The sequence below is a fragment of the Xiphias gladius genome, chromosome 22 (assembly GCF_016859285.1).
Source record: "Xiphias gladius isolate SHS-SW01 ecotype Sanya breed wild chromosome 22, ASM1685928v1, whole genome shotgun sequence".
In the NCBI taxonomy this organism is placed as follows: Eukaryota; Metazoa; Chordata; class Actinopteri; order Istiophoriformes; family Xiphiidae; genus Xiphias; species Xiphias gladius.
The window spans coordinates 18,584,923-18,612,882 of record NC_053421.1 but is presented as its reverse complement, the minus strand read 5'-3'; the positions used below and the strand labels follow the sequence as shown (position 1 = coordinate 18,612,882).

The 27,960-nt window shown below is 44.8% G+C and overlaps 1 protein-coding gene across 1 annotated transcript; it reads right to left on the bottom strand.

The window, feature by feature from the left end:
- On the bottom strand, positions 1-27,347 carry LOC120783988 (glutamate receptor ionotropic, NMDA 2D). Its single transcript, XM_040117400.1, has 17 exons — positions 27,060-27,347; positions 26,510-26,716; positions 25,178-25,444; positions 21,640-21,968; positions 20,307-20,421; positions 15,431-15,636; positions 14,576-14,744; positions 13,072-13,225; positions 12,478-12,603; positions 11,344-11,573; positions 10,829-10,989; positions 9,166-9,235; positions 8,940-9,057; positions 4,499-4,734; positions 3,054-3,621; positions 432-2,945; positions 1-188 (listed from the first exon to the last, which is right to left on the bottom strand). The coding sequence occupies exons 1-17, from the start codon at positions 27,345-27,347 to the stop codon at positions 1-3; spliced, it is 5,946 nt and encodes a 1,981-aa protein (XP_039973334.1).
- Between the last annotated feature and the right edge of the window lie 613 nt (positions 27,348-27,960).

Here is a 27,960-nt window from a genome sequence, read left to right as displayed (position 1 = left end):
TTATCCATAGTTGTGACTCGGGGAGGGGAGGATAACCGAAGATGACATCACAAAGCTCAGTTCTGAGCGGAGGAGAAGTTCTGGGGCTGCTGTCCTCTGTGATGCAGCCTCGCCTTCACTCTCGTCATCATGGGAACCATCCAAACGGATGTAGCTCACCCTGGTGTGGCGTCTCACTGTCGCCCTCACTAGAACGCGTACAATGGAGCGGGTGACGGTAGTGTTGCTCTCACACAAAGTAGTGTTAGCAAGAGAACTACGGTCCAGATTAGTTCCCGCAGTGATGGTCGCTAATTGATTACCTATGGTTACCAAGGCAGCCGTATCTCTGGTCTCATTCCTGGCTCCAGCTGCAATGGCACCGCGGTTCTCACTAGCAGTGGTGCTCGCTCCCACGTCTCCCTCTCTCCTCTCCCCCTGTCATACCTCACTCTCCAGGCTGGAGAAATGGGCCGACCCTCGGCGCGAGCACAGGCTCTTGGCTTTGAGTGGCAGGTGGGGGGAGTAGAACCTCCGTGGCTGTGGCACCGAGCGTAGTCTCTGATACTGGAGTTTGGCACTGGCTGAGGCCTGGGCCTGGCCCTGGCCTGCCATCCCAACCCCTGCTGGTGGTGAGACGGAGGATGAGGAGGGCGGAGGCGGGATGGGCATCGGGAGGGAGGTGGGAGACATGGACGGCCCCTGGGGTGGCGACGGTGAAGCCTGAGGTGGATGGTCTGTGGGCTGTGTGCTGAGGCTGAGGTTAGATTGGCTGCCAGATTTGGCCTGAATGGGATCTGGTTTGGGAGGCAGAGGCTTGGGGCGAGAGCCCCCGCTGAAGCTGTGGCAGTGGGGGAGAAGCTCTTCCTGGCTATGGGAAAGCGCTGTGGTTCCTCTCTTGGAGTGGGAGGTGTGTGAGCGACTGTGGGGATGTGGGTAGGGATGGGGTTGGGGGTAAAGGTTACAGGAACACATGGTGGCCCTTCCTGCTTCTTCCCCTGTGTCCCTCGCTCTCCCCTTGCTCTTCCCAACTCCACTCTTCCATCTCTCTCCCTTCACGGGTATCTTGTCCATTGACCAGTATCTTCTGGGAGGAGGGAAGGCTGCGGGGGGTGGCGGCCACTGTGAGCCGAGCCCTCCACTCCCTCCCTCTGATCCCCAACCTACACCTGTCCCTGAACCCCAGAAATCAGCACCAATCCATCCCTCTGCCCGAGTCCCTAGTAAGGAATCATCTCGACTATTGATACTGCCCCCCTTCTCTCTGGAGGGGTAGGTGCCAAAGAACCAGCCTCCTCCACCTATGCCTCCTATTCCAGTACTGCTTCCTCCTGCGCCTCCATCCCAGTACCTTTCAAAATGGCCAAACTCCCCTGATGAGCCCTCATCTGAATAACTGTCCTCTGCCCTGGCCCTGTCCCTCTCTGACTCAGACACTGTTCCCCTACCTGCTCTCCTTCCCCTTTCCTCCCGCTCCCTCAGTCTCTCCCGCTCTTCCTCTTCCTCATTATTATCATCCTCATCATCTTCTGAGTCCCACTCATGGAAGGACAGGCCTTCTCTTGTCTGTGCTTTCTCTTTTTCATAATGCATTAACAAAGGACGCCGCTCTCCAACTCTACCACTATCTTCTCTGTCCATCCCCCCACTTCGTCTCCGCTTGGAGGATGGAAGGAGTGGGTGAAGGGATGTTGGAGGAGTATTGGAGTCATCTCCTCTTCCGTTCACCCAAAATTTGACTGATGCAGGGAGTTTGTTGAGGTTAGGGTAGCGCTTACTAGGGGTACGATGTCTGAAATGAGAGTGTGAAGATTTGGGATGCCTCTCTCTGCTTCTGCCGCTGTCCTCCTCTTCCCTGTCATTGCCCTCGTCTCCTCCTTCTCTCCTGCCTCTCTCCCTATCTCCTTCCCATGAATCCCGCCCTTTTTCCCCAAATGTGCTCCGATACTGAGCTGAAAAGGAGGAGTAGTCTTGTATTCCTCCTTCCCTCTCTCCTTCTGCCTCTCCTTCCCTCTCCGGCTCTACATCTCCCTCCTCTGGCTCAGAACGTTTTCCTCCAGTGGATTTCCCCCTCTTCTTTGTCTTCAGTGCCTTCTTCTTCTTCTTTTTCACTTTTCGCCGCTTCCTTTCTCTCTCTCGCTCTCTTTCCCGTTCTTCCCTCTTTTTCCTCTTTTTGTTCTTTTTCTTTTTCTTCTTCTCTTTCTCCTTCTCTTTTCTCCTCTTCTTTTCCCTTTTTTGCCTCTCAGAATCTCCACCTGCTCCACTCCTCTCTCTCTCACTCCAGCTTGCCCACCACTCTTGGAGCTGAGACAGTTGGCTCCCCCCTCTCTCCCTTTCTCGTTCTCTTTCTCTGTCACCCCAGGATGTGCGTGGTTTCCTGGGGGGTATAGGTGGAGGCAGGCGCCCATGGCTGAGGGAACGAGGCCGGATGATTGAACGTTCTCTCTCCCTCCCCCTGCCAAGGAGGAGGCTTGACTCCTCTGTCAGCTCCTCATCGTCATCATCATCCTCTCCATCTATTCCTCCAGTCCTTTCTCGCGTGCTCCTGGAGGAGCTGTAAGAGTAGGTGGGAGAGGTGGAGCGAGAGGATGAGGCAGATGAAGATGTGGATGTGGATGACATGGTTGACGAAGAGGATGAGGACGTGTAGTGCAAGGAGGCAGACGGAGAAGGAGGGGTATAGGAGGGGCTGAGGGGTACTGGCACAGGAAGTGAGAGCGGGGGAGAGAGGGGGCGTGCCCTCCTCCCTCCTCCCTCCCTCACTCCATCTCGTGCTCCTCCCCTCCGCCCCAGGGGCAGAATGTTCTCATACAGTGGCCCTCCAGGCTCTTTGGGCTTCTTGGGCCTGCGCTTCCTCCAGAAGGATGAGGGGAGAGGGGGAGAGGGGTGTGGCAGTGGGGGTGTAGGAGGCAGAGGGGCCTGACTCTTAGGAGGCAGTCTAGGAGTGCCCAGAGACTTAACGGCCCCTTTCCCCTGACCTCCGCTGCCACCTCCCACCACCCTCTTCCCCACCCCATGGTCCATGCCCTTCTCTGAGTAGAAGGCCACACTGGCTGGAGGTGGCTGGGGGTGGCCCCTGGGCATAGTCTTGGGGGTCTGGGACCCTGCCTGCTGCTCCATGCAGGGCCCCAGTCCCTCAGGGTCAATGGGACCATAGTATCTCTTATAGCCATCAAGTCCCCCACCCCCTCCAGTAGATGAAGCCCAGTTTGGTGGGACTTTCTGAGCAAAGGGTCCCATGTCAGTGATGGTCCCCCTTACAGCCATAGGGTTGGTAGCTGTAGCAGATTTGGGCAGCCTCCAACGATCCACGACAGCCAGTCTACGGTCTGGCCGAGGCAGGAAGGTGGAGCAAGGGAGGGGTGCACCAGCAATGGGGGTGTTGGAGGGACCCAGTGCTGTCCCAGAATGCACCACGGTGGGAGGAGAGCCCGGTAGAGGTGTTTTGTAGGCGGGCTGTGGTTGCTGCTGTTGTGGTGGTTGCTGCTGTTGCGCCATGGCAATAGCTGGGTTGGTCATAGATGTTGAAACAACATGTGGCTGGGATGGGACTGTAACCATTGCAGTGTGGTGATGAGTAGGCAAAGATTTAGCTCCACCTGGCGCTGTTTCATCCTCAAAGCTACAACAGCTATACATGCCCTGAGAAAAAGAGAAAACAAAGTAATGTAACTATATGTAAAATGAGACTACATTAACTAGGTAACAGGAAATGAAATGGAATAAACACTATTTTCTGAAATGAAAAACAAATTAAATTAAATGTTGCTTGGGCTGTATTGGTGCAGGAATATACTGGCAAAGAGTGTAACAACATAGATGTGTACAGATTCAGATATGCTACACCTATAAAAAAGACATATTACATGTACATGAGAGATAGAGAAAGGGAGAGAGAAAGAGGGGAGTGGATGAGAATGGTAATCATAAAACAGTGACACAATTAAGTTCCAGTTTTCAAAAGAAATGCAAGATTACTATTTTTCCGATAAAAATCCAGTCCTATTTATAGTACAGTTGTGCTTTTCTTGGTTAATGAAATTGCATACATAGATGCATAAACTGCAATCACAATGTTGAAAATTGATAAATTATAAGTGAAGCTACAGTAATCGCATGCATATGGTGTGGGCTGTTTCCGTCAAGGTCACTGTCAAAGGAACAGGATATCCAGGGTGTGAGCGGAATTGAATTTCAATTAATCTCCTGAATTGACTGAGTGGAATTGAATTGACCCTAGACCTCACACTTTCAAACACTCACACTCAGTAACAGATAAGGGCACACACAGGCAGGAACACACATGCTTAGCCATGTGTGTGATTATGGTTAAATGCACATTATTTGATTCCAATGATGTTGTCCTGTTTTAAAGCAGCTTAGTTTACATGCACTAAATTGTAGGAAAACTTAGTGCTTGCCACAAAAAGGGTTTTTTAATGGGGTGAAAGTTAAGACATTTAGTGTGCTAGTGCAGAAAAAAAGCTACACACACACACCCACAGACAAAAACACTTACCCTGCTGATTGCTAGAAGAAAGTCCAATTTCCCAGAACTGGTGGCCATGCAGTGGCGCAGCTTCCAGTAGACCAAGTGTTCCCAGGCAAACACCAGCAGACTGAGGCCCATAGCCACCAGCAGCATGTAGAAGACCCCGGCCATGTTGTCAATATCCAGTTTACTGCTCATCACCTCAATTTTGTCATTATGGCAAATACCTGACAGCCAGAGGCGCTCCAGCATCTCAATCTCATCTGAAAAGGGGACGGGGTGGGGAATGGGGTAGGCAAGGATGAGGAAGAGAAGTGGGAAAAGGGAAATGGATGAGGTTAAAAGGGGGTAAAAGCAGAGAGGGCTTAAAAAAGAGAGAGAACATGAAGGAAGGAGAGAGAGGATTGTGCACAAAAAAGAAAGACCAGAAAAAGACTGGAAAATACAAGACATAAAGGGGTTAAGAGATGAGAGAATGGATCATGTTGGATAGGAGAAGAATTAAGGCTGGGATGCTTGGGGTTATTTTAGCATTGTACAAATAGATAGATAGATAGATAGATAGATAGATAGATAGATAGACAGATAGATAGATAGTGACAAGGGACACACAGGGAGACAGAAGGCTAATAATAAGCACTAAAGTACAGATCTAGAGTATTACTTGCTGTTTGCCCATTATCATAGGTGACTCCTCAGGGTCAGAGGTCAGTAAAACAAAAAGCACCAGTGTGTGTGAAGTAACAAAGAGGAAGGAGACTGAGACAGAGGAAGAGAGTCCAAAACAATGAAGGACCACTGAGAAGTAAAATGGCACCGACAACCTAATCTCAACATTGTAACCCAGAGTAAATGAGGAGAGGAGGAGAAATGGAGACCAGGAGCAACAGTGAGATGGTTGGACAGGCTGAATAAGCATGGAAGAGAGAGAGAGAGCGGTAATGAGAGAGTTGGGAAGAATGTTTTATAAAGCGAGAGAGCGAGTGGAATTCTTTCTCTGTCCACGATAACATCAAGGGAAATGAGACTGAAAGAGAGACAGAGGCAGTCAGAGGGAGCTGGGACAAGGGAAGCAGTGATGGAGGACGAGAGGATGAGATTGTGTCATAACGACAAACAGCAGGAACACTCATCAGCTTGAAGAGGATGAGAGGAGAGAAAAAGAGGGAAAAGTGTGAAGTGGGAGAGAACCGATAGGGAGGGACAGAGACAGAGGCAGAGGGAGAAGATCATAATCATTTAATTGTGCTGGAGGGCTGGTCAGAATCTCTATCAAGGTGGTAAACTCTGAGGGATTCAAGATTCCCATCTGTTAACCTACCAGGAACCAGGCAAGGCAAGACCGCTCTACCCACAATTCTGCTTTTTCATTTATGATCTCACTGGCCTAACGAAACCGAGCTACCCTGCTAAACCTATGAATGGCTGCGGGGGTTGCTCGTGTGACCATAGTGATGGACGGCCAGAACTCATAATGAGAGCTTTCTGTTAAACTAATAGCAATGGCAGAATGAGAAGCACTGCAATAACCAGGTCTGAAGGTATGCATTTTATTGCATATTACAGTCTTAGAACTATTTCAAGTCAAACAGCTATAGCAGGGTTTAAAAGCTGACAAGTCAAGCATCCACTTGCAACACCACACTGCTCTGTGAAAACTCAAACTCTAGCCTTTTCATTTGCGCCATCGTTAGCCGTGCTTGTGTAGCTTAGATGAAGCCGACTCAGTCATCTGTGTGATCTGGCTAATGTGTCTCCTGTAGAACATCATTAGCCAATCAGCCGTGGCCTCCAGCTACAGCAACAGATGCACACAGTGCTACTGCAGCCGCCTGGCAGACTCCCTTTCTCAGATTCACTCATACAAATATACATTACAAGACACAAAGGTTCGTTTTTTACTTCAGAGTATAGCCCCGCTGAAGAGGATTTGTCAGTGTCATTGACCTTCAGTAGCAGCAATGTGTCCAAACAGAAGCCTGGTGTGAAAATAGCAAGTGTTTGAGTGAAGAGTACAGATAAACAGGTAGTCTCATATCTGCCCTCCACTTCACAAGTCCAAGCCAAATCCTTTATGTAAGCTCTAAGTCTCATCTCCTGGCTTTTCATGCCATTTGACTTCCAGTGATTCATCTCGTGTTTCTTCGCTCCCTCTTTTACAATCTGACTCTCTTCTCACTGCGCCTGTGTGTTCCCTCTCTTAGACCTTTGTGATGGCAGTTGTCTCTACCTCTCAGTTGCAGCCAGCTCAGGCCTGCCAAATCTGACAGGTGTGTCAAATCCACACTCCACCTCTGTCGTTCCCGGAAGGTCAGGTCATGTGGAGCTGGCACACTGCAAAAGCAGAGCTGGCAAGCACCACAAAGACATTATTTAATAAAGGAAACAGTATTTGTGTGTCTTCATGTTTGTGTGTGTGTGTGTGTGTGTGTGTGTATGTGCGCGCGCGTTTGTGTGTGTGTGTGTGTGTGTGTGTGTGTGTGTGTGTGTGTGTGTGTGTGTGTGTCTGTGTGACTGTGTGTGTGCAAGTGGAATGCATGCATGTTTGCATTTTGCAGTGTGCCAGATGTGGCATGATGCCAGACATGTGCAGAGACGCTGAGCTCCACAGTTGTTGAGCAGTAAACCATGACCAGTACAATCCCCTGCTTTTATCATAACATGACAAACCTCATTGCAAGATTTCTGAAAAAATATCCTATCAGCCAAGAGCTACAAACTTAGCTTCTCACATTTTTTTTGGTATCTACTCACTGAATAATATATTCTTGGAATCAAAATCATGATACTATGCGAAAAATACAAGGGAGTCTGATGAGAGGAAAAAAGGGAAATCTTGCTACTCAGCAGTTTTTCCTTTATCAGGAAACAAGTTGTAGAGAGATCAATGACCATCTCTTAAAGCTGCGGTATGAATCACCAGAGGCTACAACAAGGAGAAGAACACACTAACAGCGTTGACAAAGCAGCGGTGGACTTCTCTAGTGCCCCTCTATCCTCTAATGCAGTTGTAAAATGATATGACTCAACACAGCATGGTATAATAATGATGCAACACTGTGACATGATTTAGCCCAACTGAGGGTGTGATGCCGAGTCCTTGAGCCGCAGGGCGATTGTTGAGAGGGCACGCCAAATGTGAGCCCCAACTCCCTCCCTCCACATCCAAACAAACTAATCCTCTTCCTTAGTAATCCACTCCAATAACGCCTGCCTACGGCTGGAACCCTCAGCATTCAACACCACCCTGTAACTAGATCCATCCAGCGTACACAGCTGATGTTAAGGGTCTTTGGTACACAGAACAGATGCAAGGACAAGGGCATGTACTAAGAATTAAAACAAACAACATACAAAGTCAGGGCTGTCTGGGTTTTCTGTTTTCTTTGCACACACATACACACATTCTTTTCCAGGTCCAGCTATTCAGCTCCAGATGTCAGTCTTATTTAATAGATCTTTTCACCAAATTGGCATTAGCAGTGCGCAAGCAGCTAAAGTGTCTGCGTGCCAGAAACAGCTAAAGGGCTTTGTCTGCCATGCCATAAGCAAAGCTGATTTAAAACATAAGGAAAAGCCAAACAAGCGGCATCCGATTGAGACAATAAATACGTGTGGTGGACTTCGGGAATATGACAATCAAGCATTAGTGTACTGATAACTATTGCTAAAAACAGATTCTCTCCGTCAAACACGAGGAACCATCGTCCCATGGATTAATCCTAGAGACAAGACTGTGCAGCAGACAAACAGCATACTAATAATGCTCTCATAGCTATCAATTATTCAATTATCCGATCTGTTTTCTATAATTCTCTTTGCTTCAGCACACTCTTTTCACATCTCACGGCCAGGTTATTTTCAGGTGTTTCTCCTCAGTTATTTTTTTCCCCCTCACACTTCCTCATTCTCTGTGTCAGTCTCAGCTAATCTCTAATGAGTGTAAATCTGTCACCGCACAAGTTGTGATGATCCTTTTTTACAACACTGACTCACACAAGTAAATCCTTTTTTCTTTTACCAATCAGAGCAGGAAAAAGGGGAAAGAGAGTGAAAGTCAGATAGATTGTGAGGAGTGAAAAGGGGGGAGGGGCTTGTGCAATTTCACCAACAGAATCAAGTCATTTTTGCAATGCTTGAAATGAACAAACAACATTCTTCTTGCCCCCCCATTTCTCGTCCTCTCTTCTAGCCAATAAAGAGACCTAGAAACCTCTTTAGCTGCACCATCAGCCTTCTCTTACACACCGTTATTCCCTCTGTCACAATGAAAACCCCTTACAGCCATTACTCTCTCCACACCTTATACTCGACCATCCACTTCTCAACATCCCCTGCGACGTCCATCCACCCCTTACCTCTGTCGCTTATTTTTCTATCTTATCATTTTACCCATACCTTTCCCTTTGCCCCTCCACTGTCCTAATGATTTTGCCCCTCTACCCTCCCCTCCTCATGTAGTTCTCACCATCTCCCACCAGCTGCAGCAGGGCCAGGTCAAGAGGACGTTTCCAGCGTGAGTTTTTGTGCAGGGCGATACCGTAGCCTGTGGTGGCAAAAACCTTCCCCGAGCCTATGGTCATCACCTTGGAGAAAGGACAATGTGCAGATATTTTAAAAAATGACAAAGAGGCAAACATATATGTTGAATACACAATATGTGAGCAAAACTGCCTGTGTGGGTTAGTCCTTACCTTACAACCTTCGTCCTTCCTGGCCATATAGTTCAATACTGCAGCATCATAAATAAAAGCATCCAGTTTCCTGTAAAGGGATCAAGGGAGAATTCAGTCATCATTTAACAGGAGAGAGGGAGCAGAGGGACGGAGAGACTGGCTGAGGCAGGGGAGGAGGTATAAAGGTAGATCTTTGCAGTGTACCTGGGAAGAGAGTTGGAGTGCAAAAATATACCTCAGACAGGCACACAGAATGATAGAGAGGGCACAAAAAGTTAAATCATAACCAGAAAAGGGAGGAAGGGTGGAATAGTAAAGCAGGCTTGGCAGAAAGAGTGAAAACACAAGGAGAATAAAATAAGGCAGTGATCAGGGAAAGACGTGTGAGTAAGAGGGAGTGGGAAAGTGGTGGAGGAGGCGGAGGAGAGGAGGAGGATGGGGATTTATATGGTGCAAAGAGTGCAGTGACAGGGAGAGAGAGAGAGAGGAGGGAAAGATTTACACACTTCAGGGGGAAAAGACATGGGATAGAGCCAGAGAGTGATGAGGATTATAAAGTTTAAATACAGACACACCAAGAAAGCACACTGGGAGGGGAAAGAATGGACCAAAAGGAGAAGGAGAAAGGAGAGAAATGGTAAGATAGGAGGGCAGATGAAGAGTGAGAGGAAGGGAAAGATAAGTACTAAGGAACAGAAAAAAGACAGCAGAAGAAAAAGCAGGAGTTACTCATTTTTGTGCATGTTAACACTGAGTTATAATTGTGGTGTCAAGGCAATGGGGAGCGAGAAACGATGACAGAGGCTTAGAATAAAGTAAACTGGGATTATCCAACACATGAGGGTGATAGAGATTCTACTAGAAACTGGAGAGGGAAATGCTGCTTGCACTGTGTGGGTGGGTGGAGATAGAAGTGAAGGTGGAGAGAGACAGTAAAGGTGGGAGAATCTCTGCAAGAAAGCAGGAAGTGTGACAAAAGATGTGAAATGTTAGTTTGAGTTGAAAAGAGTGCCACTGTGTATGATGGCCTGCTAGTGCAATAGTGAGAACATTAAAAACTAGAAGAATAACAGACTCCTCCAAAAACAAAAAAAATGTTAATAACCATAAAGATTAGATACATTATCATCAGATGGTCTGATGCGCACAGATGGGTTTTGTTGAATCGACCTTGTGGTGAGATTGTATTGTCAGCTGTCAAAGGTCTGATTACAATTAGGTCGGAAATCTTAGTAGAAGAGCTGAAAATAAATCATTGAAGACTCCTGACTTGTTTTTGATTTTGTCTAAAGGCAATATCTTGACTTGGCCTTTTAATGAACCGATTCTTGTTTTAGTGAGATCAAAAAAGAATGACTGCTAAGACAGAGTCTCTTGTATCCCTCAATTTTGTTATGTAAATTTTGTCTTTTTAAATGTTTCTTTTTAAGCTTGTGGATCTGTACTCAATCATATGTTATCTGAACATCTTGGTCGTTGTATAGTGTCTTGTAAGCCTATAAAGGCAAAATGATTCTATGTCTCAAGCAAAATACAATATACTTTTATATTTACCTTTTTTTTTTGAAGAAAATTTGAACAATTTGAACAACTTCCTTAATTTAATGAAACAAGCATTCTTTAAAGGAGACTTTAGCTACTAGAAAACAAAAAAGCAAGAAGTGGGGAAAGGCAAACAGACCCGGTCTTGAGGTTGAGTATGGCGTCCTCCACTCCTTTCTGGTTGTATTTGCCCATGTACTGGTGCATGTCTGGGTAGTTGGAGCGGATGTTTTTTTCTGTGCTCCCGTTGGGCACTGTGCCAAACTTCAGAGGTGGGTACTGCTCCTCTGGATGCTGAAACTAGCAGAGCAAAGGGAGGCGAAGGAGGGAGATGGAAGGGGCATGAGACACACCAGGCTGTGCACCAATCTGTCTGACCTATTTCTGTCCACTTTCCAGACTAACTTATAACACTCCCAGCACAGTCAAATCTTTGAAAAGAGAGCAGTCTGTGGACTGAAAGTAGTATTTAGAACTGTCTTTTAAGTGTTCAAGAACTGTGGTAATTGAGTTATGTTAAATGAAATTTTATTCATTTCTAAATTCCTGTGCTTTAATCAATTTAACATTCAAATGCATGGGATTTGGTTCATTCTAAGACTTTAATTCTCTTTCTGCTTTCCCTACTTAATCAGTATTCAAGCAGTGAAGTACCTTCTTGTCTGAAAGGCCTGACACTGTGTCAATGTACTCCTCCTGGATCATGAAAGCAGCCAGGTTAGCAGTGTAGGAGGCCAGAAAGATGACAGCAAAGAAGGCCCAGATCAGCACCATGATCTTGCTGGTGGTTCCTCTGGGGTTCTCCACTGGCACAGAGTTGTTGAAGACAATGGCCCACAAAAGCCATACAGACTTTCCTATAGTGAAAGTAGACCCTCCAGCCTCTGCCCACAATGATGGAGGGGGAAAAGTGAGTGAGAAATAAAAAAAGATTAGTGAGTATGAGTAGTTGTAACATTGTTTTTTTTCTAGACAGCAATCCAGCCAGTACATGGCACAATAGTGTATTCACAGTAGCATCTGACTGCTGATGAAGCAGCAGATTCAAATTAAACGTCCCTGGATGATCTATAAAATGGCTTTACTGTATATGAAAATACCTAGCAGGCTTTTTGTCACGAAAGATCATAAGGCGGTGACTATACATTTCAAGGAAGACAGCTTTCAATTCAGCTGCTACATGATCTTAGAAATGATTAAACCACATGCTGCAAATCACCATTTGAAGGTCTCAAATGCTCCTGCCTTTATACGACAGGAGTAAAAGAGGAACGAAGGAAAGAGATGAGAGTGAAGGGAGAGGGATATATGGGAGGACGACAGAAAGGCAAAATTATGTAGAGCACAGCAATCATGCAGTAAAAGAGGAAAGTTGGGCTGGGTATTGGACTGAGGCATCAGGCATACTGAATATCACAGGGGTACAAACTATGCTGTTGAATAATGAATTGCTGCTTCAATATCAAGAACACGTGAATGCAGTTCAACATGCTCTACTGTAAGTATAATTTCCTCTTTGCCCCACTCACAGTTAAGGACTCAAGGCAGCACATTCAAAATGTCCATTGGTTCATTTTGAATGTGAAAACTGACCAGTTGGATAGTAAGCAAGCAAACTCAATTGAAACAAAAAAAAATCATACTTAAAAAAATAGTTTGACTTTTTTAACCACATTCCACGTGTGTGTTCGGTGTGTGTCCATTTGATCCAAGTGGCAACGGTGATGGACTGCACACAGACCCATCTATCAGACGGGCAAACACAGACAGCTTAGACCCATCACTCACTCTTGCCATTCTGGAGACTGCGGTTGTAGCCCACAGGGCTGAAGAACTCAAAAATGAAGACGGTCACAGCCACCACGGTCAGGCACATGACGAACATCATCACCCACACTGCTGGACTGTAGGGCTCTTTGAAGGGAAACAAAAAAAGACTTAAATCTTAAATAAACACATAACATACGGGCCTATTAAACAGTTTTGAACTGCAATACTCAATTTTTATTATTTGTAGTAGTATTATTCTTATCAATATATATATATATACATACACACACACACACACACACACACACACACACACACATACAGCACATATATACAGTATAATCCAGAAGTCCATAAACACTTTCTCTCTTTTTGACAATCATCTCAATGCAGTCTATAGACCAATAACACTGCTCTCCCAATGGAGCCTTGAGTCTGCTGACGGAGTGAAACTACAAGTTGAGAAGACAGGCAGCTAAGAAAAAGTAACGGCTAATCTAAGTGTGAGGACCAGCAGCCGAAGACCGAGGCGTTTTATGCAAACTCAACACTTTAAAATTAGATTAGATTCTGTACATCAGCTAGACACCTCCCATAAACAGAGCCTCTTACCTAAGAAAGCGGATGGTGATACAGTTCCATTGCTACGAGAGACCATGACACTGATCCCCGTCTCCACAAAAGGGACTGAGAAATCCACAACCTCTGACCTCTCCTCATTGATGGTCAGCGAGCCAATGGCCATGTCCGCTCGCTTGTATACCACCTAAAGGGGACAAGAACCAGCGGTAAGAGAGAAATCTAATTATGGATAATTCCTGTAGCGGTTATAGATAGACTAAGCCAGCATTCACAGTCCACAAAGGTTTGTATCCAGTTGTGATAGTGACATTTTCTGCACCTTGACCCTATCTACACCCTCGGATGTGCCAGCATGAGAGAGGCCAGGGATTCAGTCTGGTACAAATACTGAACACTTGTCTCTTGTGCATCTCTTTAGCATACAAAATGAGCTTGGGCCCATCTCCTCCATGCCACCATCTAGAAAAACCTGAAAACCGCTGTGTCTGCCGATTGTACAAGTGAAATGTTAATCTACATTAGACATGGCACATCCGCTCTTCAGAGCAAATCAGCAGAAAAATGAAGCGAGGCAGAAAGCAAAGCACCCTCCTCTCAACTTTGCCAAGTCTCTGGATTACCTGATCAAAGAATGGCAGGCTTTGGAACATCTGATCAAAAGACTGACATTAGTTTGAGAAAACAAAATTCACTTGGCCTTTTGCATGTCAAAATAAATTTGACAGACAGCTCTGGCCCGGGCTGTATAAATGATCGAGCAGGAGAATGCAGTGGAACTGTTTTGGAACCCGTGACAACTGTTGTTTGGCAAGTTCCCTCTGGGACAAAGACGGAAACAGCGGGGCACTTCAATGAAAAAGCCGCCCCCGAATCACTCTCACTATGTGTGTGAGCAAGTGTGTGCATGCATCCCTGTTTTTGTGTGCTTCTGCCAGCATCTTTGTTTCTTCTCTTGATGGGGGATCGTGAACCTCAGTAAGTATTGTCAAGAAAATATCAAGGACTAATCGCAACTAGCCAGGGGGTGTCTGACAATGTGCGTACACGTGACTTTGTGATTCTGTGTGTTTGTGCATACAAAGATGTGTCTTTGCACATAAAGACACTGTAAGGATGTGTTTGCGGGAGACTATGTGCATGGGTTAGCCATCATCCTTGTCCATGTAATTCGTGTAACTGTGCGCTTAGCCCTCTATTAAAGGGTATGGTTGTGTCTTCACAAACATGTGCATGTGTTTAATAAATGACAGCTGTCTGATTGCTGGCAGTGGTTAAGTGGCCATAACTCTCACAGTGATTGATGTGACACATAGCATTTTGACCGTTCACCCAGGACACTGGAGCACAGGCTGAGGAATGCTACTATGCAACTTGTTGACTGAAAATGCAACACAAAATATGCATGTGCACAAATCTAAACACACACACCTCTCACACATACACAAGTGACAGAGGGCCGATATTGTAACATTTCTCAAAAAGGCAGACAAGTAGAACCAAAGGCACCCACACACACATTTAAACAAATACTTGCCTCTCCAATCATGCCGTTCCAAACCCCATCAATTTTCTTCCCGTGTTTCCCATTGGTCACTAAGTAAAGGTCATAGGTGAAGCCAACAATCTTGGCCAATCTTTTGAGGATGTCAATGCAGAAGCCTTTGCAGCACTGCTTCATGGGAGCCACACCCTCATGGATTGCACTGGGAAAGAGTCAGAAAGAAGAAAAAAGGAGTATAAAATTAAAGTGAAAGTGTCCAAAAAAAAAAGTATTTAATACTGTAGCCTGATTGAGGTGTAATGGTGCATTTCAACATTGGATGAATTACAAAAGGAAAGGAAAGGAAAAGCAAATGAAAAGATGACAACGAAAGAATGAAAGGAAAGCCAAATTAGAGGAAAGATAGTCAAAGGAAAGAGGGGAAAGAAAAGGATAGGAAAACAGAGGGAAATGGAGATAGAAAAGGAATATTGTGGCCGAGCCCTTGGTGACAGGTTTGATCGACCAGTGTAGGATAGGTGCTGTCATCCCTTCAGAAGCTGATGAACCATAAAGCTCCACTGTGGTCATATCTGATTCCAGACCCCTGAGTCATTCCACTGATCCTCGGGAGAGCAGTCTGTTATTGATTATGGTCAGGGAGTAAAGATACCACAGTTTTGATAGGTGATTGATGTCATCTCAATTGGATAGAACAAATAAATAAATAAAGTAGAGAAGTTTCTACTTTCCTTATTATTATTTCCCTACAGTACCACTCATGGATATTTTAATTTTGCAGAAAAAGTTTCATACGTAAAAAGTCAATAACATCACAAATATAATAAAACACATCAACTTAAAACTAATTTTTTTTTGAGATTTCTCTTTTACTCTGTGGATTCAAACCTGGCATTAAGGGGTCGTCTGCAGGGCACTGAGTCACGGATGCAGGTCCCAGATGCAGGGTCTGCCAGCTCCACTATGACAAATGGCCTTTCCTCCAGCGTGACAACGCGCAGGTGCTGGGCATCATCCGGTGGTTTAAGGAATGGCCCATAGCGGGACCAGGCCGGGTACCGCAGCCTCAGCACGCCGTTCTCCCACCAGCCTACCTGGGGGAATAGGGCAAAAACACCCATTAAAGAAGGGTGAAGTGCACCAATGCACAAATTTCAATGACAATCAGTATTTTTCTTTTTTTTTTGGTTTATTTTGTTTTGTTTTGTTTTGTTTTTGTATTTGAATTGATAGTAGCTTTGTTTATGATGGTAAACAGAACCAGGTCATCTCTACAACACTAAGAAACACATATTGTTACGTTTGTGAGAGCTACTGTAGCATGGGAAGGGAAAGAGACTGTAGGGCTACAAGTGACTTAAAAATGGGTTTTGTTAAGATCTTAAGGCACAGATACTGATGGAGTTGCCAAACCAGATAAAGAACAGAATAATTGTTTTATGAAAGCTTTAAGTACAGTGTTTTATATTTAATTTGCTGCTTGTGTCATTGCCTACAACCACTTTAATTTTCACCCATGAATATGCATGCTTGTATAAAGTGATATTGCATCTATCACATATTTTTTAAACACAAGTTACACAGTAAAGCTTTAAAATCACTTAATGTCGTCACATACAGAGAGGGTAGGCACAATAACATCAACAACAATACAATGTAACGCAATCCTTACAAGCCCTACAATAAATATTACACATATGTTTGATAACCCTTATAATCTTCAATCATTGTTGCAACTGTTTCCAGAGGGACGTTCATCAAACTCGTATATTTTCATAGTTTTTATTACACTGTATCATTTTACCCATCCTTTGTATTATACAAATGAAGACAAATAAATTTTACAATATAAAACAATCCATTGCAGCAACACCACCAACTAAGGCCACAAAATGACTACAGAGATGAATGAACATCTCTCTGACAGTTTCAATAAAAATTCAGTAATATAAGCTTCACAAAGATGGTATTTACTGCAGGGACGTAGAACCAGATTTGATTATATTGTACAGGTATTATACAGTATATTGTGCCTACTCAGTCTATTTTAGAGCACCAAGCACTAATATTCATTGTTATGTGGGACGGGAGCAATTACCTGACAAATTTGTGCATGTTCAAAGGCTACACTGATTGATGGGGCTTCACTGTTTATCCAGATATGTTTGCACCAGTCATTTACTTTAGTGTCAAATCACACATTGAACAAAATAATAATAATTTACGTTCACATATATCGGATTTGAGTAGGATGAAAGCAAGTAACTCACAGATTCATACTGCACATACAACAGGCTTCACTGTGGGAGTTGTGGTGACAAAGGTGTTTCTGTGGCAAGCAGCATCTCTTAGCTCTAGGCCACTGGATAGCCTGGAACCTAAGTTATGGTTTCATATAAGAATTTTATGTGACAAGCTCTGGCCAAAAGGCACCTTTAGAGGCGTATACACACTGAAAAAACATATGTGCAGAGGGTAGATACATTGCTACGGATGTAATTTTCCATCTGAATTTTAAAAATCTGTTCTTGGATGATGTGGATGACACCACATTGTTCTGTGTCCACTGTTGACCTGAAAATGTCTGTCAAGCATCCCTTTAGCTGTGTCATTGTTTTCCCCATTACTTTGCATTGTTTATATGCACTCTGGATGTGTTGGATGCTGTTGCCTGGAATATTCAGAATTTTGAAAGCAGCACAAGGCAGAAACACTCCCAAAAAGATTCAGAGTCTCTTATTTTTTGTGAAACTTGACAGATCTTGGCATGATCATCTAAATAAAAGTCAGTGTAAGTGTCCTGACAAGCATAACTGAGGTGACATACACGAGAGAAAGTGTGCATACATACTGTATACTCATGCACACCCATACAGAAATACATGAAGATAAACAGTAAACACACACATATAAAAAAAACACAAAAGAATTCGACTGCTTAAGCATGCCAGTAGAGTAAAGTTTAGCAGTTTCATGCAGCCTGCCTGTCTGTGTAATGCAAGCGCTGGAAAAGAGAAGGGGTGAAGGTGGCAACAATGACAATATTTTGACTGCACTTCGACCGCAGCTCTGCAACAGACAATCAAAACCAAAGTGGGGAACAACGACAGAAAACAGATAGAGCTTACGAGAGAACACTCTACTCTCTATCAGACAGATACCCAGAAAAGCGCACACACAAACGTCAGAAAAAGAACAGTCAAAGATAGCTCTTCCCGCTATTCAAATTGCTAGAATATTTTGGGACATGGAAAGTATTCTGGTTTAGAGCAAAAGTTTGAGGACTAGAAATCACTTTAACCTAAAACATTATCCTTTATTCATTGACTTCTGTTAATATCCCGGAACATCTAGCTCTGTGTTCCGCCTCCATAGCCGAAACAAACCATGCAAATGCTGGACAACCTTCAGTATTAGTCTGCAGTGTTTCGGTAAGCTAAGCCGGGTGCTCCCAGGCTCTAGGTAATGGTGCAGTCTTGTAAAGAGAACATTAAATATTCAGGGAGAGCCAACAGTGTGGATGTGCATAATAGGCAGATGCAGGCATCTTATCCTCATTGTGTGTGTGTGTGTGTGTGTGTGTGTGTGTGTGTGTGTGTGTGTGTGTGTGTGTGTGTGTGTGTGTGTGTGTGTGTGTGTGTGTGTGTATGTGTGTGTGCTATAGGGTTTATGCAAGAAGTGTGTACACACATATGGACGTCAGTGTGGAAGCTCTAAGCGTGGGTGTGTGTGTGTGTGCGTGTGTGTATGCGTGTGTATGTGGGCGGTTTTCGTACCCTGGGTTTGCACAGAGTCGAAGGACTTTTGCAGGAGCTTCTAATTGAAAGGGATTTGAGGGATATGGCAGGCGTCAGCATGTTACAGCACACTGAGACTGGACTCTGGTGTGCCGTTAAAACCAGCAGGAGGCTGCGAACCACCAATGTGCGTATTTGTGCTTGTGTGTATGTGGAAGCTTGTGTGGAAGCATTGGTATTTGTATTTGTGCAATGTTTGTGATAATATGCAGTTGTGGAGAGTATGTTCTGAGAGTGCTGTGTTTCTTTATGCATGTACTGTGTGTGGTTGAGAGAATGAGCATCGCTCTCTCTCTTCTGACACTGACAAGGGTAAAATCCCGGAATATTAAAGGGAAAACATCTCCAACAGGTGACAAGGCATTGTATTAAGGATTTCTGAACAAACCACAGCTTTACAGAATATGCATAACATGCCAGGGGTACTGGTGCTTGGTAGCTGCGCATACAGTTATGTAGACTAAAATCACAAAACAATGTTGAGTCTATAACCAGATGGTGATGAAACCCAGAAATCTTCATCACTATTTAAGTCTGTTTTTCATTTTACAGCAAAGACCTGACAACACAGGCAGAAACTAAGAACAAATCAGCAACTATTGATCAGAACAACACCAGAACAATGCGTTCTAAAAAAAATGATAAAGAAGGACATTTGTGAGTAGATGTATGATTGCAGGGCTACAACTAACGATTATATTCAGTATTGATTAATGGCTATTAGGTGATCTCTTCCTATTGCTACTTCAGTGTCAGAGATAGGGGACAAAATCCACAGGCCTCGTTCTTTGGACAAATAAAATCCAAAACTCAGCCTAAGCTCATGTCAAGATTCAATGGTCTGAGTTAGTCAAATCAAGTGGATTGTGGCTCTTTATGTTAATGTCTCTTTGCTGAATCTCAGCAAGGAAACACTGCCCAGGGAAGCACAAAGAGGGAATTTTGTACCAAAAACTGTTACTTTGGAACAAACCCACTTGAGTTGGATTATGCAGACTGCAAAAGCCTCGTATTAGATTAACTTGAACTTTTTTGCACAAAACTGGGACTGTGGATTTTGTCCTTCATTTTCCTGGAGGGAGTATTACTGCAACCATTGTGTCTCTAAAGGTACATATGGGCATGCATGTATTGTATTAAGAAAGACTTGAAAACATGTGAAAATATCCTTTAATCTTGTGAGGATTTTTTTTGTTGATTAATTGACCCATCTCAGTTTCTTGGAAGCCATGGTGATGGGCACATTGTTTGTTTTTTCAGACCATAAGTCCAAAACCCCAGTGTATTCAATTTATTATGATTAATGAACCAAAAAAAAAAAAAAAAAAAAAAAAATCAGCAAATCCTCACATTTTACCTGAAAACTGACAATGTTTGTCATTTTTGTTTAATTGAAATGTTTAATAAACTATTAAACCTGTGATTATTAGATCTCTGTCAATTGATTGCCTGTTTCAGTGCTATATATATATGTGTGTGTTTTCTTGCATTCGTATTATGTGAGTGTGCTTAAACCAGGAAAGAGCAGAGATACAGAGAGACAGCAGAAACTGAACAAGCACAGCGGGAGCAAACAAAGTGCGGTCAAATGGTCAGCTGCCAGCTCTTGTCCTATGCCTCAGGCACCGATAGCCATAGTGAACTTCAGATGATCACAAACCCATGTGACCTGCCTATCCTCACTGTTAAATTTTAATATATTTTTATTTCAGATGCCAATGAAGCACAGATCTGCTCCTCTATCTCGCATGGAGAGATTAAAACTCACAAACATGCTCGGACCAGCACAAAACCTGTGCTGGGTTCAATTGCTTAGCGCTTTTTGACTTGTTCAGAGGGCAAAATTACAGCATCCAATGAGTCTCAAGATTCGAACAGTTTATGACAACAAAATAATATACAATCAAGTTGATCATGAGACTCCGAGCACATGGTTAGACATAAAAAAACTGATGTCATGTCCTTACATCTTCCCATCCACGTCCAGGTGTCCAGGAAATTACATCCAGGAAAGGGTTTGACAGGTAACCATCACTATTGAAGGAGTAGTCTCGACCACCAAGTGTGATGTTGCTGAAATACCTGCATGGCGATAGACGGAGAGAAAAGGAGAAGGCAGACAGTAAGTAAATGACAGAAAACGTATAATATAAGTAAATTAACTTATTGCATTCTTGAATGAGGTGAGAGAATAGAACTCATAAAGCTGGTTTTGATGCAACAGAAAGCCTGCCCTGTTCTCTTTCCTCTTGAGACGATATCAAAACACCTCTATGGTGACAGCCAGGTCTTGTCTGTTAATCAAATTTACAGACAAATGATCAGACGTACAGAAGTGTCAGAATCTTTGAAGTCAAACAACTGCTGCTTTCTGCATCAGCTGCAAGCTCTATAGTTTGCCTGATAATCACACAGGGCGGACCTCCTAATTGTCTCCTCATGTCATCTTGCTGGCTTCAAAACAGAAAATCTGAATTTTTTTTTTTTTTTTTTAATATGACAGAAAGCCTCAGATGGAACAACAGCTTGTAGTTACAGATAGTGAACAGCAGGTAGCAGTGCAAAAAAAAATGGAAATGAGAACATCTTCCTCTTCTGTTATTGGATATGTTTATTAACAAAGAAAGAAGAATCCATGAATCATTTCCTTTTAATTGCCACATTGTTTGTGCTCTGCTTCATTTACTAAAATTAGTGCAAATAAACTAATTAATTACGTTTGGCTCATTTTCACACCGACCAAACTCCAGTAGTACTTCCAGCAGTCTTTCTATACAAGATCATGTGTGTAGTGTTTATGTGGAGCAAAAATGACTGGTGTTAAAAACGTAACTAGATGATAACCCGAACCACTTGAATTACCTGTTAGAGTGTGCTGCTGTCTGTTTGCACAGCCGACGAGGAATATATTAAAGCCTGCTCATTAATATACATGAGACATGGTCCGCTTACTACAGATGCTAGGGTAATTTCGCCAACTCACAACTACATGCAACAACAACATCTATTTTGCATGGATGATAGCCAGCTCCAAATTCAGATATCCCCTCTGTGCCTGCTCTCTGACACTGAATCTAAGAAACTCAACCCATACACCTTCCAGCTCATTCTGGCACCAAATCAGCTCATTTCATAGAATACACCTTATCCTGGCTCTATGTTTTTTTCTACCTTTTTCACATATATTGTCTGGAGCATGCCAACTGCCTTGTACTTACCCCCCAGACCTAATATTTCTCTTCCTTCCCTCCTCACATTTTCCCTTTAAGGTTTTCCTCTTTACCCTTATCTCCATCTCACCTCATCCTGCCCCGCAGTCTCTGGGTCTGATTGGCATCCGTCATGCAGTTGGTGACAAAGTTTGGCCCACCCGTGGTTCCATAATCCTTGCGCATCGCCACTGCCCCGTGAGTCAGCACAGACACACCCCGGGCAATCCTCCGGCGAGGTTCGTCCCTCCAGCCCTGGGGACGCACAGCAAAGAGAGCCCGGGGCAGGCTCTCCATGCCCAAACCTGAGAGAGCTGGCCCCACAGCAAACCACATGTGTGAGGCTCCAGCCTGGCCGGCGGCCCAGGCGGCTCGGAAAACCAGCTCGGCCTCCTCCTGGGAACAGTACAGCAAACGTACCTGGAGGACAGTAGGAAGCCAGGGAGGGTACAGGGACGAGGGAAGACACACACACACACACACACACACACACACACACACACACACACACACACATACACGCTGGTGAGATAAGGAGGGGACAGGTGAGACGTGGAAAGAGACAGAGGGTGGGAGAAATAAGGGGAGAAAGATAGAGCTGGAGCAGAGGTGCACCTGAGTGGGAGGGGAGGGGGTTGGATAGAAAAGGCCATATCAAGAAAAAACAAGGATGCCGGGAAGAGCTAAGAGGAAAGATACAGTAGCTGTAAGCTGATGTGATAAGGTTCATGGGAATCAGGCGTATGATTCAGAGAGAGAGGAAGACACACCAGAAAAGGGGAAGACTATGGCTGTATGTGCTATGTGCTAACTAGGAGGCACAGAAGGCAATGGGGTCAGTGCTTAATGAGCTTGGGCCTCATACAACAAGTTACAGTTATGAATAATGAAAACAGGAGTAAAACAAGAAAGGGAAAATAAAACAGCTGTAAGTGGTAGAGCAGAGAAATAGAGAGAGAGAGGTGGGGAAGCATAGGAAGGGGGGCCGGTTAAAGACCAAACACACCTAAGGGAAAACAAGGGGGAAGAGGTTAAACTTTGACGTATGTTATTAAAAGCAGGGTGAAGAAAAGAAGACAGCAGGAGAAGCGGATGGAGGGAAGTAATCAGAGATGGTAAACAGAATAGTCACTCCTTGGAGAATGGAAAGGAGGAGGGTGGATAGCAACGAAAAGCAATGTATGACATATTTTGGAAAAATCAGGGCCTGGAGAGGTAAGAGGAAGGGGTCATATGATGGAATGAGGCTGGGGAGAAATGGAGAAAAAAAAAAGCATTAAAGAGAGTGAACAGGGAACATAGAAAGACAGAGCAGTGACAGTGGATGAGCTCTTTGTTGCAAGTGCTGAGGTAAGGACATAAGGCGGGGGGGTGAAATGGACCAAAGAGGGTTTTAGGGGTTAAAGGGGAAATGGAGAGAGAAGGAAGGGATCGACAAGAGGAAGATAAAGCTGAGCTGAGCAAAAAAGATGGAAAAGAGTGGGCGTGACAAATACCCAAGAAGAAAGAAAGAGTGTTTAAAATAAAAAGAAATACATTATAAATGACTGAGTGAAGAAACGAGACCAAAAGGAATCGAAGAACAAAAAAAAAGACGAGTCTTTAGTGGAGGAAGTGGGGAGGGAGGGTCAGAGAAACAGACTGAAAGCACATTTTGAGAATTGGGCCTTCATTGAATTTTGAACTGTAATGGCTTGGCAAAACAATCCTATCTGTATGCCAATAAACCTCCAGTGAATTAGCCAGGGAATGAGAGTGACAGGAAGAGGAGGAGGAAGGAGGGAAGGACAGAGAAAGAGGGCGACAGACAGAGAGGGAGACTGAATGAAGGAGGGAAGGAGAGAATCAGAGTTATAAACAGACACACAATATCTAAAGACGGGAAATGGAGAAAGAGAAAAACATACAACGAAAGAGAGACAGAGAGAACAAGAAATACTGGCAAGGCAGAAGCTGGAAGAGGAATGGAACAAAAGATAGATAGTGAGAGATTTGAGTAGAAATTGACCCAGACCCCAGCATCAGGCAGTCTGGAATGTATAAGACATTAACATGTGGCAGAGAGAGAGAGAGAGAGAGAGAGAGAGAGAGAGAGAGCAAACATACACAGCATCACTAAGCAATCACAAGCATGTATTAGCCCTGCAGAGAAGCTAAAAGAAGGGGGGTTGTTGTGAAAAGCAAGAGGGTTAAAAAGCAAGCACAAGTATAGGCAACCCGCTGCAGGCAGAATGTTATATTAACAGTGACACTAGCAGAGTGGAAGAAATCAAATGCACATGCACACACTTACAGACACACTCAGAAACACACACGCAGAGCTGCAGTGGCCATGCTGAGACATTAGCAATGACATTGAGACCCAGACTAAACTGAGCCAGCGGAGAGCACAGTCTGTAGCCGGGAAGACATCCAGCAAGAGGGATGGACGAATGGACTGAAGGAATGAAAGCTAGCCATACAGAGATGGAGGTGAAAAGCAAAGCAGCAGAGGAGAGTGTGCTTGTCTCCAGGCAAAGAAACGAAGGGGGGAGGCAGAGGGGGAAGGAGGGAGCGGAGTAAGCATAAAAACACAGAGATAAGTGAAAAATTGAGCAGGAGGATCATGGGGTCAAAGACGTGGTTTAAGGGAGGATGGCAGGGGGAAAAAAAAAAAAAAAGATATGGAACGACAGTGGAGGAAAAAGCATGTTGAGTGTGAAAAGCAAGAGCAAGAGAAGTGGGAATGAAAGTTTGAAAGAAGTAAGGGAAGGAAGGGAAGAACAAGCAAGTCAGAGGGCTGGGAGAGGGAGAGGGAGCAGGCATTCAGTATGAAGGAAGGAGATTGCCCAGAGGTACAAACCAAAACCACGAGTCATTCTGGTCAAGGTTAATGAATCAATCTGACTTTGAAGTGTAAGGGTGAGTTTTTTCTCTATGTACTCTGTATATGCTGTAGATATATATAGAGAAGGTAACTATAATGAAGTTAAAGTAAAGTTAAGTTGAGTGATTACATAATGTGAAGAAGTTCTGTCTCGATCAAAATGGAATCACAAATGAGATAAGACCGCTCAGGTAAAAAATCTCCAGAGGTGAGGGTCTTACAAACCATGTGCCATCTCCCTGCAGCTGCCCATCAATGGGTTATTCATAACAAACTCTTGCTGTGCAGCCAATCATTGTTCAAACCCACACAACATTTTTTTTTTCTTTCTAGTGAATATCCCAAAGTTAGGATACCAAGGCTGACCTTTGGGGGAGAATTTGTGTTAAAAATAAATAAATAAATAAAATAAAAAAATTACTTAAGTGGAAACAAGGGGGAAACTCTATGTTAAGTGGTTTAACTTGTTTAGCACTTCCTAGTCCACAACTTGTCATACAATGCCTGAGGACAAGCCTGCAGGTCAGATAGACTTGTGGTTTCTTGTACCGCTGAACTCTTTATGTTTTGGCAGATGGGGATGAGAAGAACAGAGGGATAGAGGAGAGAGGGGAGAGAGAGAGATGCGGAGGGGATGAGGGAGAGACGAAGAAGGAAGGAAAAAGCTGGGAAGCCACCTGTCAGAAAGGGTGCCCCCAATGATACTCACAGCACTTCCTCCCCTTTCCTCCCCCCTTTCCCTCCTCCCTCCCCCCTGTCTCACCTGCGCCTCGTTCTCCTTCAGCAGCCTGCGCGTGCGTGCCCCCCCAGGGTCGTCGGTCACGTTCAGGATCACCACACTCTTCTTCTCCCAGCCGATAAACGAGCCATCCGTCAGGCCTTCCACCACAGACAGGAAATCCTGGTAGCCATGGTGACGCGTGGACACCACGGAAAAGGCAGTCCAGTCATACTCCTCCAGCACCTCAAAGATGACCTCTAATTGGAGGGCAGTGGAGGAGCTGAACTGGAGAAAGATGGAACCTGATTCCTGATTGGGGAAGAGAGCAGCAGATCCGGTTAAAAACCAAACTGTGAATTCGTCCTCAGTAGTTGTACTGATTCTAAACTGCAGCTACACTTACAGTGTGCAAGTAATAGACAGCATTTTCTCTACAAAGAACTACAACTCTCTGGACTGCTCCATCTTTATGTATAACATCGAGGCATCACAGGGCTTGAAGTTTGTATGGAGCAGCAGCATTTGTGCAGCCGCGGGGCTAAAACAGCTTGGATTGTTGCTCAAATTCTCCTATGACGTCCAAATGGGAGTGTTTCTAAAAAGTCTGTTCAGGGGATGGGTGGGGATGAGGACTAGGCAAGGGTACATCTTCAAAGGAAGTTCATCAAAGTGCTACAATTTAATTCCTCAAGAGTAAATGGCTAAAACAGTTATTTGTAAGCACAAATGCAACGCCTGTTGTTTCTTTTGTTCCCCATTTGGTGGTGAAAAGTATGTGGCACTTGTTTTCTGATGCATACACAATTGTTCAGTATGCCCGAAAACACACATGCCCTTACTCACTCATACACACACACACACCCATGTCCGCACTTTGCCTCCCACCCTGGAACATCATAGGCAGAGCGGCAGCCCCAGTTGGTGCCATTTACAGATCAAACAACTGAGTTTCACCATATCAGTGACCTCGAACTTCAACTTCCTCTCCATCGCACCAGCACCTCCCCAAACCTTTTCTTCACAGAAAGCATGTGCAACATTGTGACATTGTAAGTTGTTGGCAAAATAACTTTATACTTTACTTTATACTCCATTTATAGTGCTGTCAATCCATACTGCTTCAGTATACAGCACCCAGCTAATTAACATCGTCCCACTCGCCAGTCCTCACATTTGGAGCTACACAATCGTCTGAGACATCTGTCCTCTTGTATCCATCTGATTCTCACCTCTCTCTCTCTCTCTCAGATACACACAAACACACACACACACACACACACACACACACACACACACACACACACACACACACACACAAACTGCAAACACCTCCTCTTCACTCTCCCATCCCAATCCCAACCTCCCTCCTCCTACCTGTGGCATCCTCCCCAGCCCCGCTCCCCCTCCTACAGCCACTATGGGCAGTCCTGTTTGTGCAGAGACAAACTCCAGCATGGGGGCCAAAGGACCCCAGGCTGTGCGAGGCGGCCTCTCCTCTTCGTAAACCAGACCCTGCAGGGGCCGCGCCGCTAGCAGCTCACACAGCTGGGACAGCACGGTTTTAGGACTACTGTCATTCACCTGGGACATGATAGAAGAATGAAGAAAGAGACAAAAAACAAATAGAGATGGATAAAGACCGAGAGACAAACAGAGTTGACCAACTAGGGCAGTGTGTCTTGACTTTGTGTTGTGAATATGGAAGGTGTCTGTGGTATGCCTGACATGTCTGGCTAGCAATACGAGCTGTGGTCAGAGAGCATGGCAAGACTCCCGCTCATTCAGCAGAGCCCACACAACAGCAGCAGTGTGCTGCCCATTCAGCTCAAATGATGAGAATGAATATGAATAATGGATGGTCATTGTCATTCCCTCCCTTTAAGTAAGGCTGAATGAGCAGTAGGCAGAGGAGACAGTGTCCAACCTGTAGCCAGATGACGTTAGCAGAGCCCCACTGGGTGACCACGCTCTCCCCCAGGGAGCCGTATACCCGGCCGAAGCCGGGGTAGAGCACCCTTCCCCCAGGCCACGCCACCGCCGCCTCTGCTTGCACCGTGGCACCGGCGTGGATCACGGCGATGTTGAAGTTCATCATGGCCCCTGCATCACGCTCCCGCGGGCTGGGCCGGAGCAGGAGGTGGGGGGAGGCGTCCACCAGACCTGCCCACTCTGCCAGGACCAATAGGAGAGAGAGAGTAGGTATGGCGACCATGGCAACCTGCCGAGGGGGGGGGGGGCAGATATATATCGCACTAAGAGAGGGTGCCTGAAAGAAAGAGAGACAGCAGGGAGAAGAAGAAGAGGGTAAAGAAGAAGAAGAAGCAAGAGAAGAAGAGATTGAGTTAGTCTGTAGTGTGCGTTTTTTCCCTATAATGTCCTGTACAGAGGATATCAAATGAAGCGAGAAAAAGAAGGAGAACAGAGGAAGGAAGTAGCAAGAGAGAAAGACAGAGACTGTGTACAGGCAACACAGAGTAATGAATTCTGAATCCAGTCATGGGGTGATAAAACTTAGCTTTGGCTGTAGAAAATACTGGACAAGGAATACAGAATGCGAGGGGGGGGGGTGCAATAGAGGGAAGGAAAAGAAAGCAAGACAGAGAAGATGAAATGGGTGCTATTTAGGCTGCAGGCTGAGAAGGAACAAAATGAGAAAAATAGAAACTGGCCGTTAGAGGTAAGGAGGGTGAGAGGGAGAGAGAGTTAATAGCAGACAGAGACAAAGATGGGGGCGGAGGTGGTTATTGTGCTGCATGAATGATAATAACAATTAAGATCACTGTAAACACACTCGCCCTCACACAGCCTCATCCACACACACACAC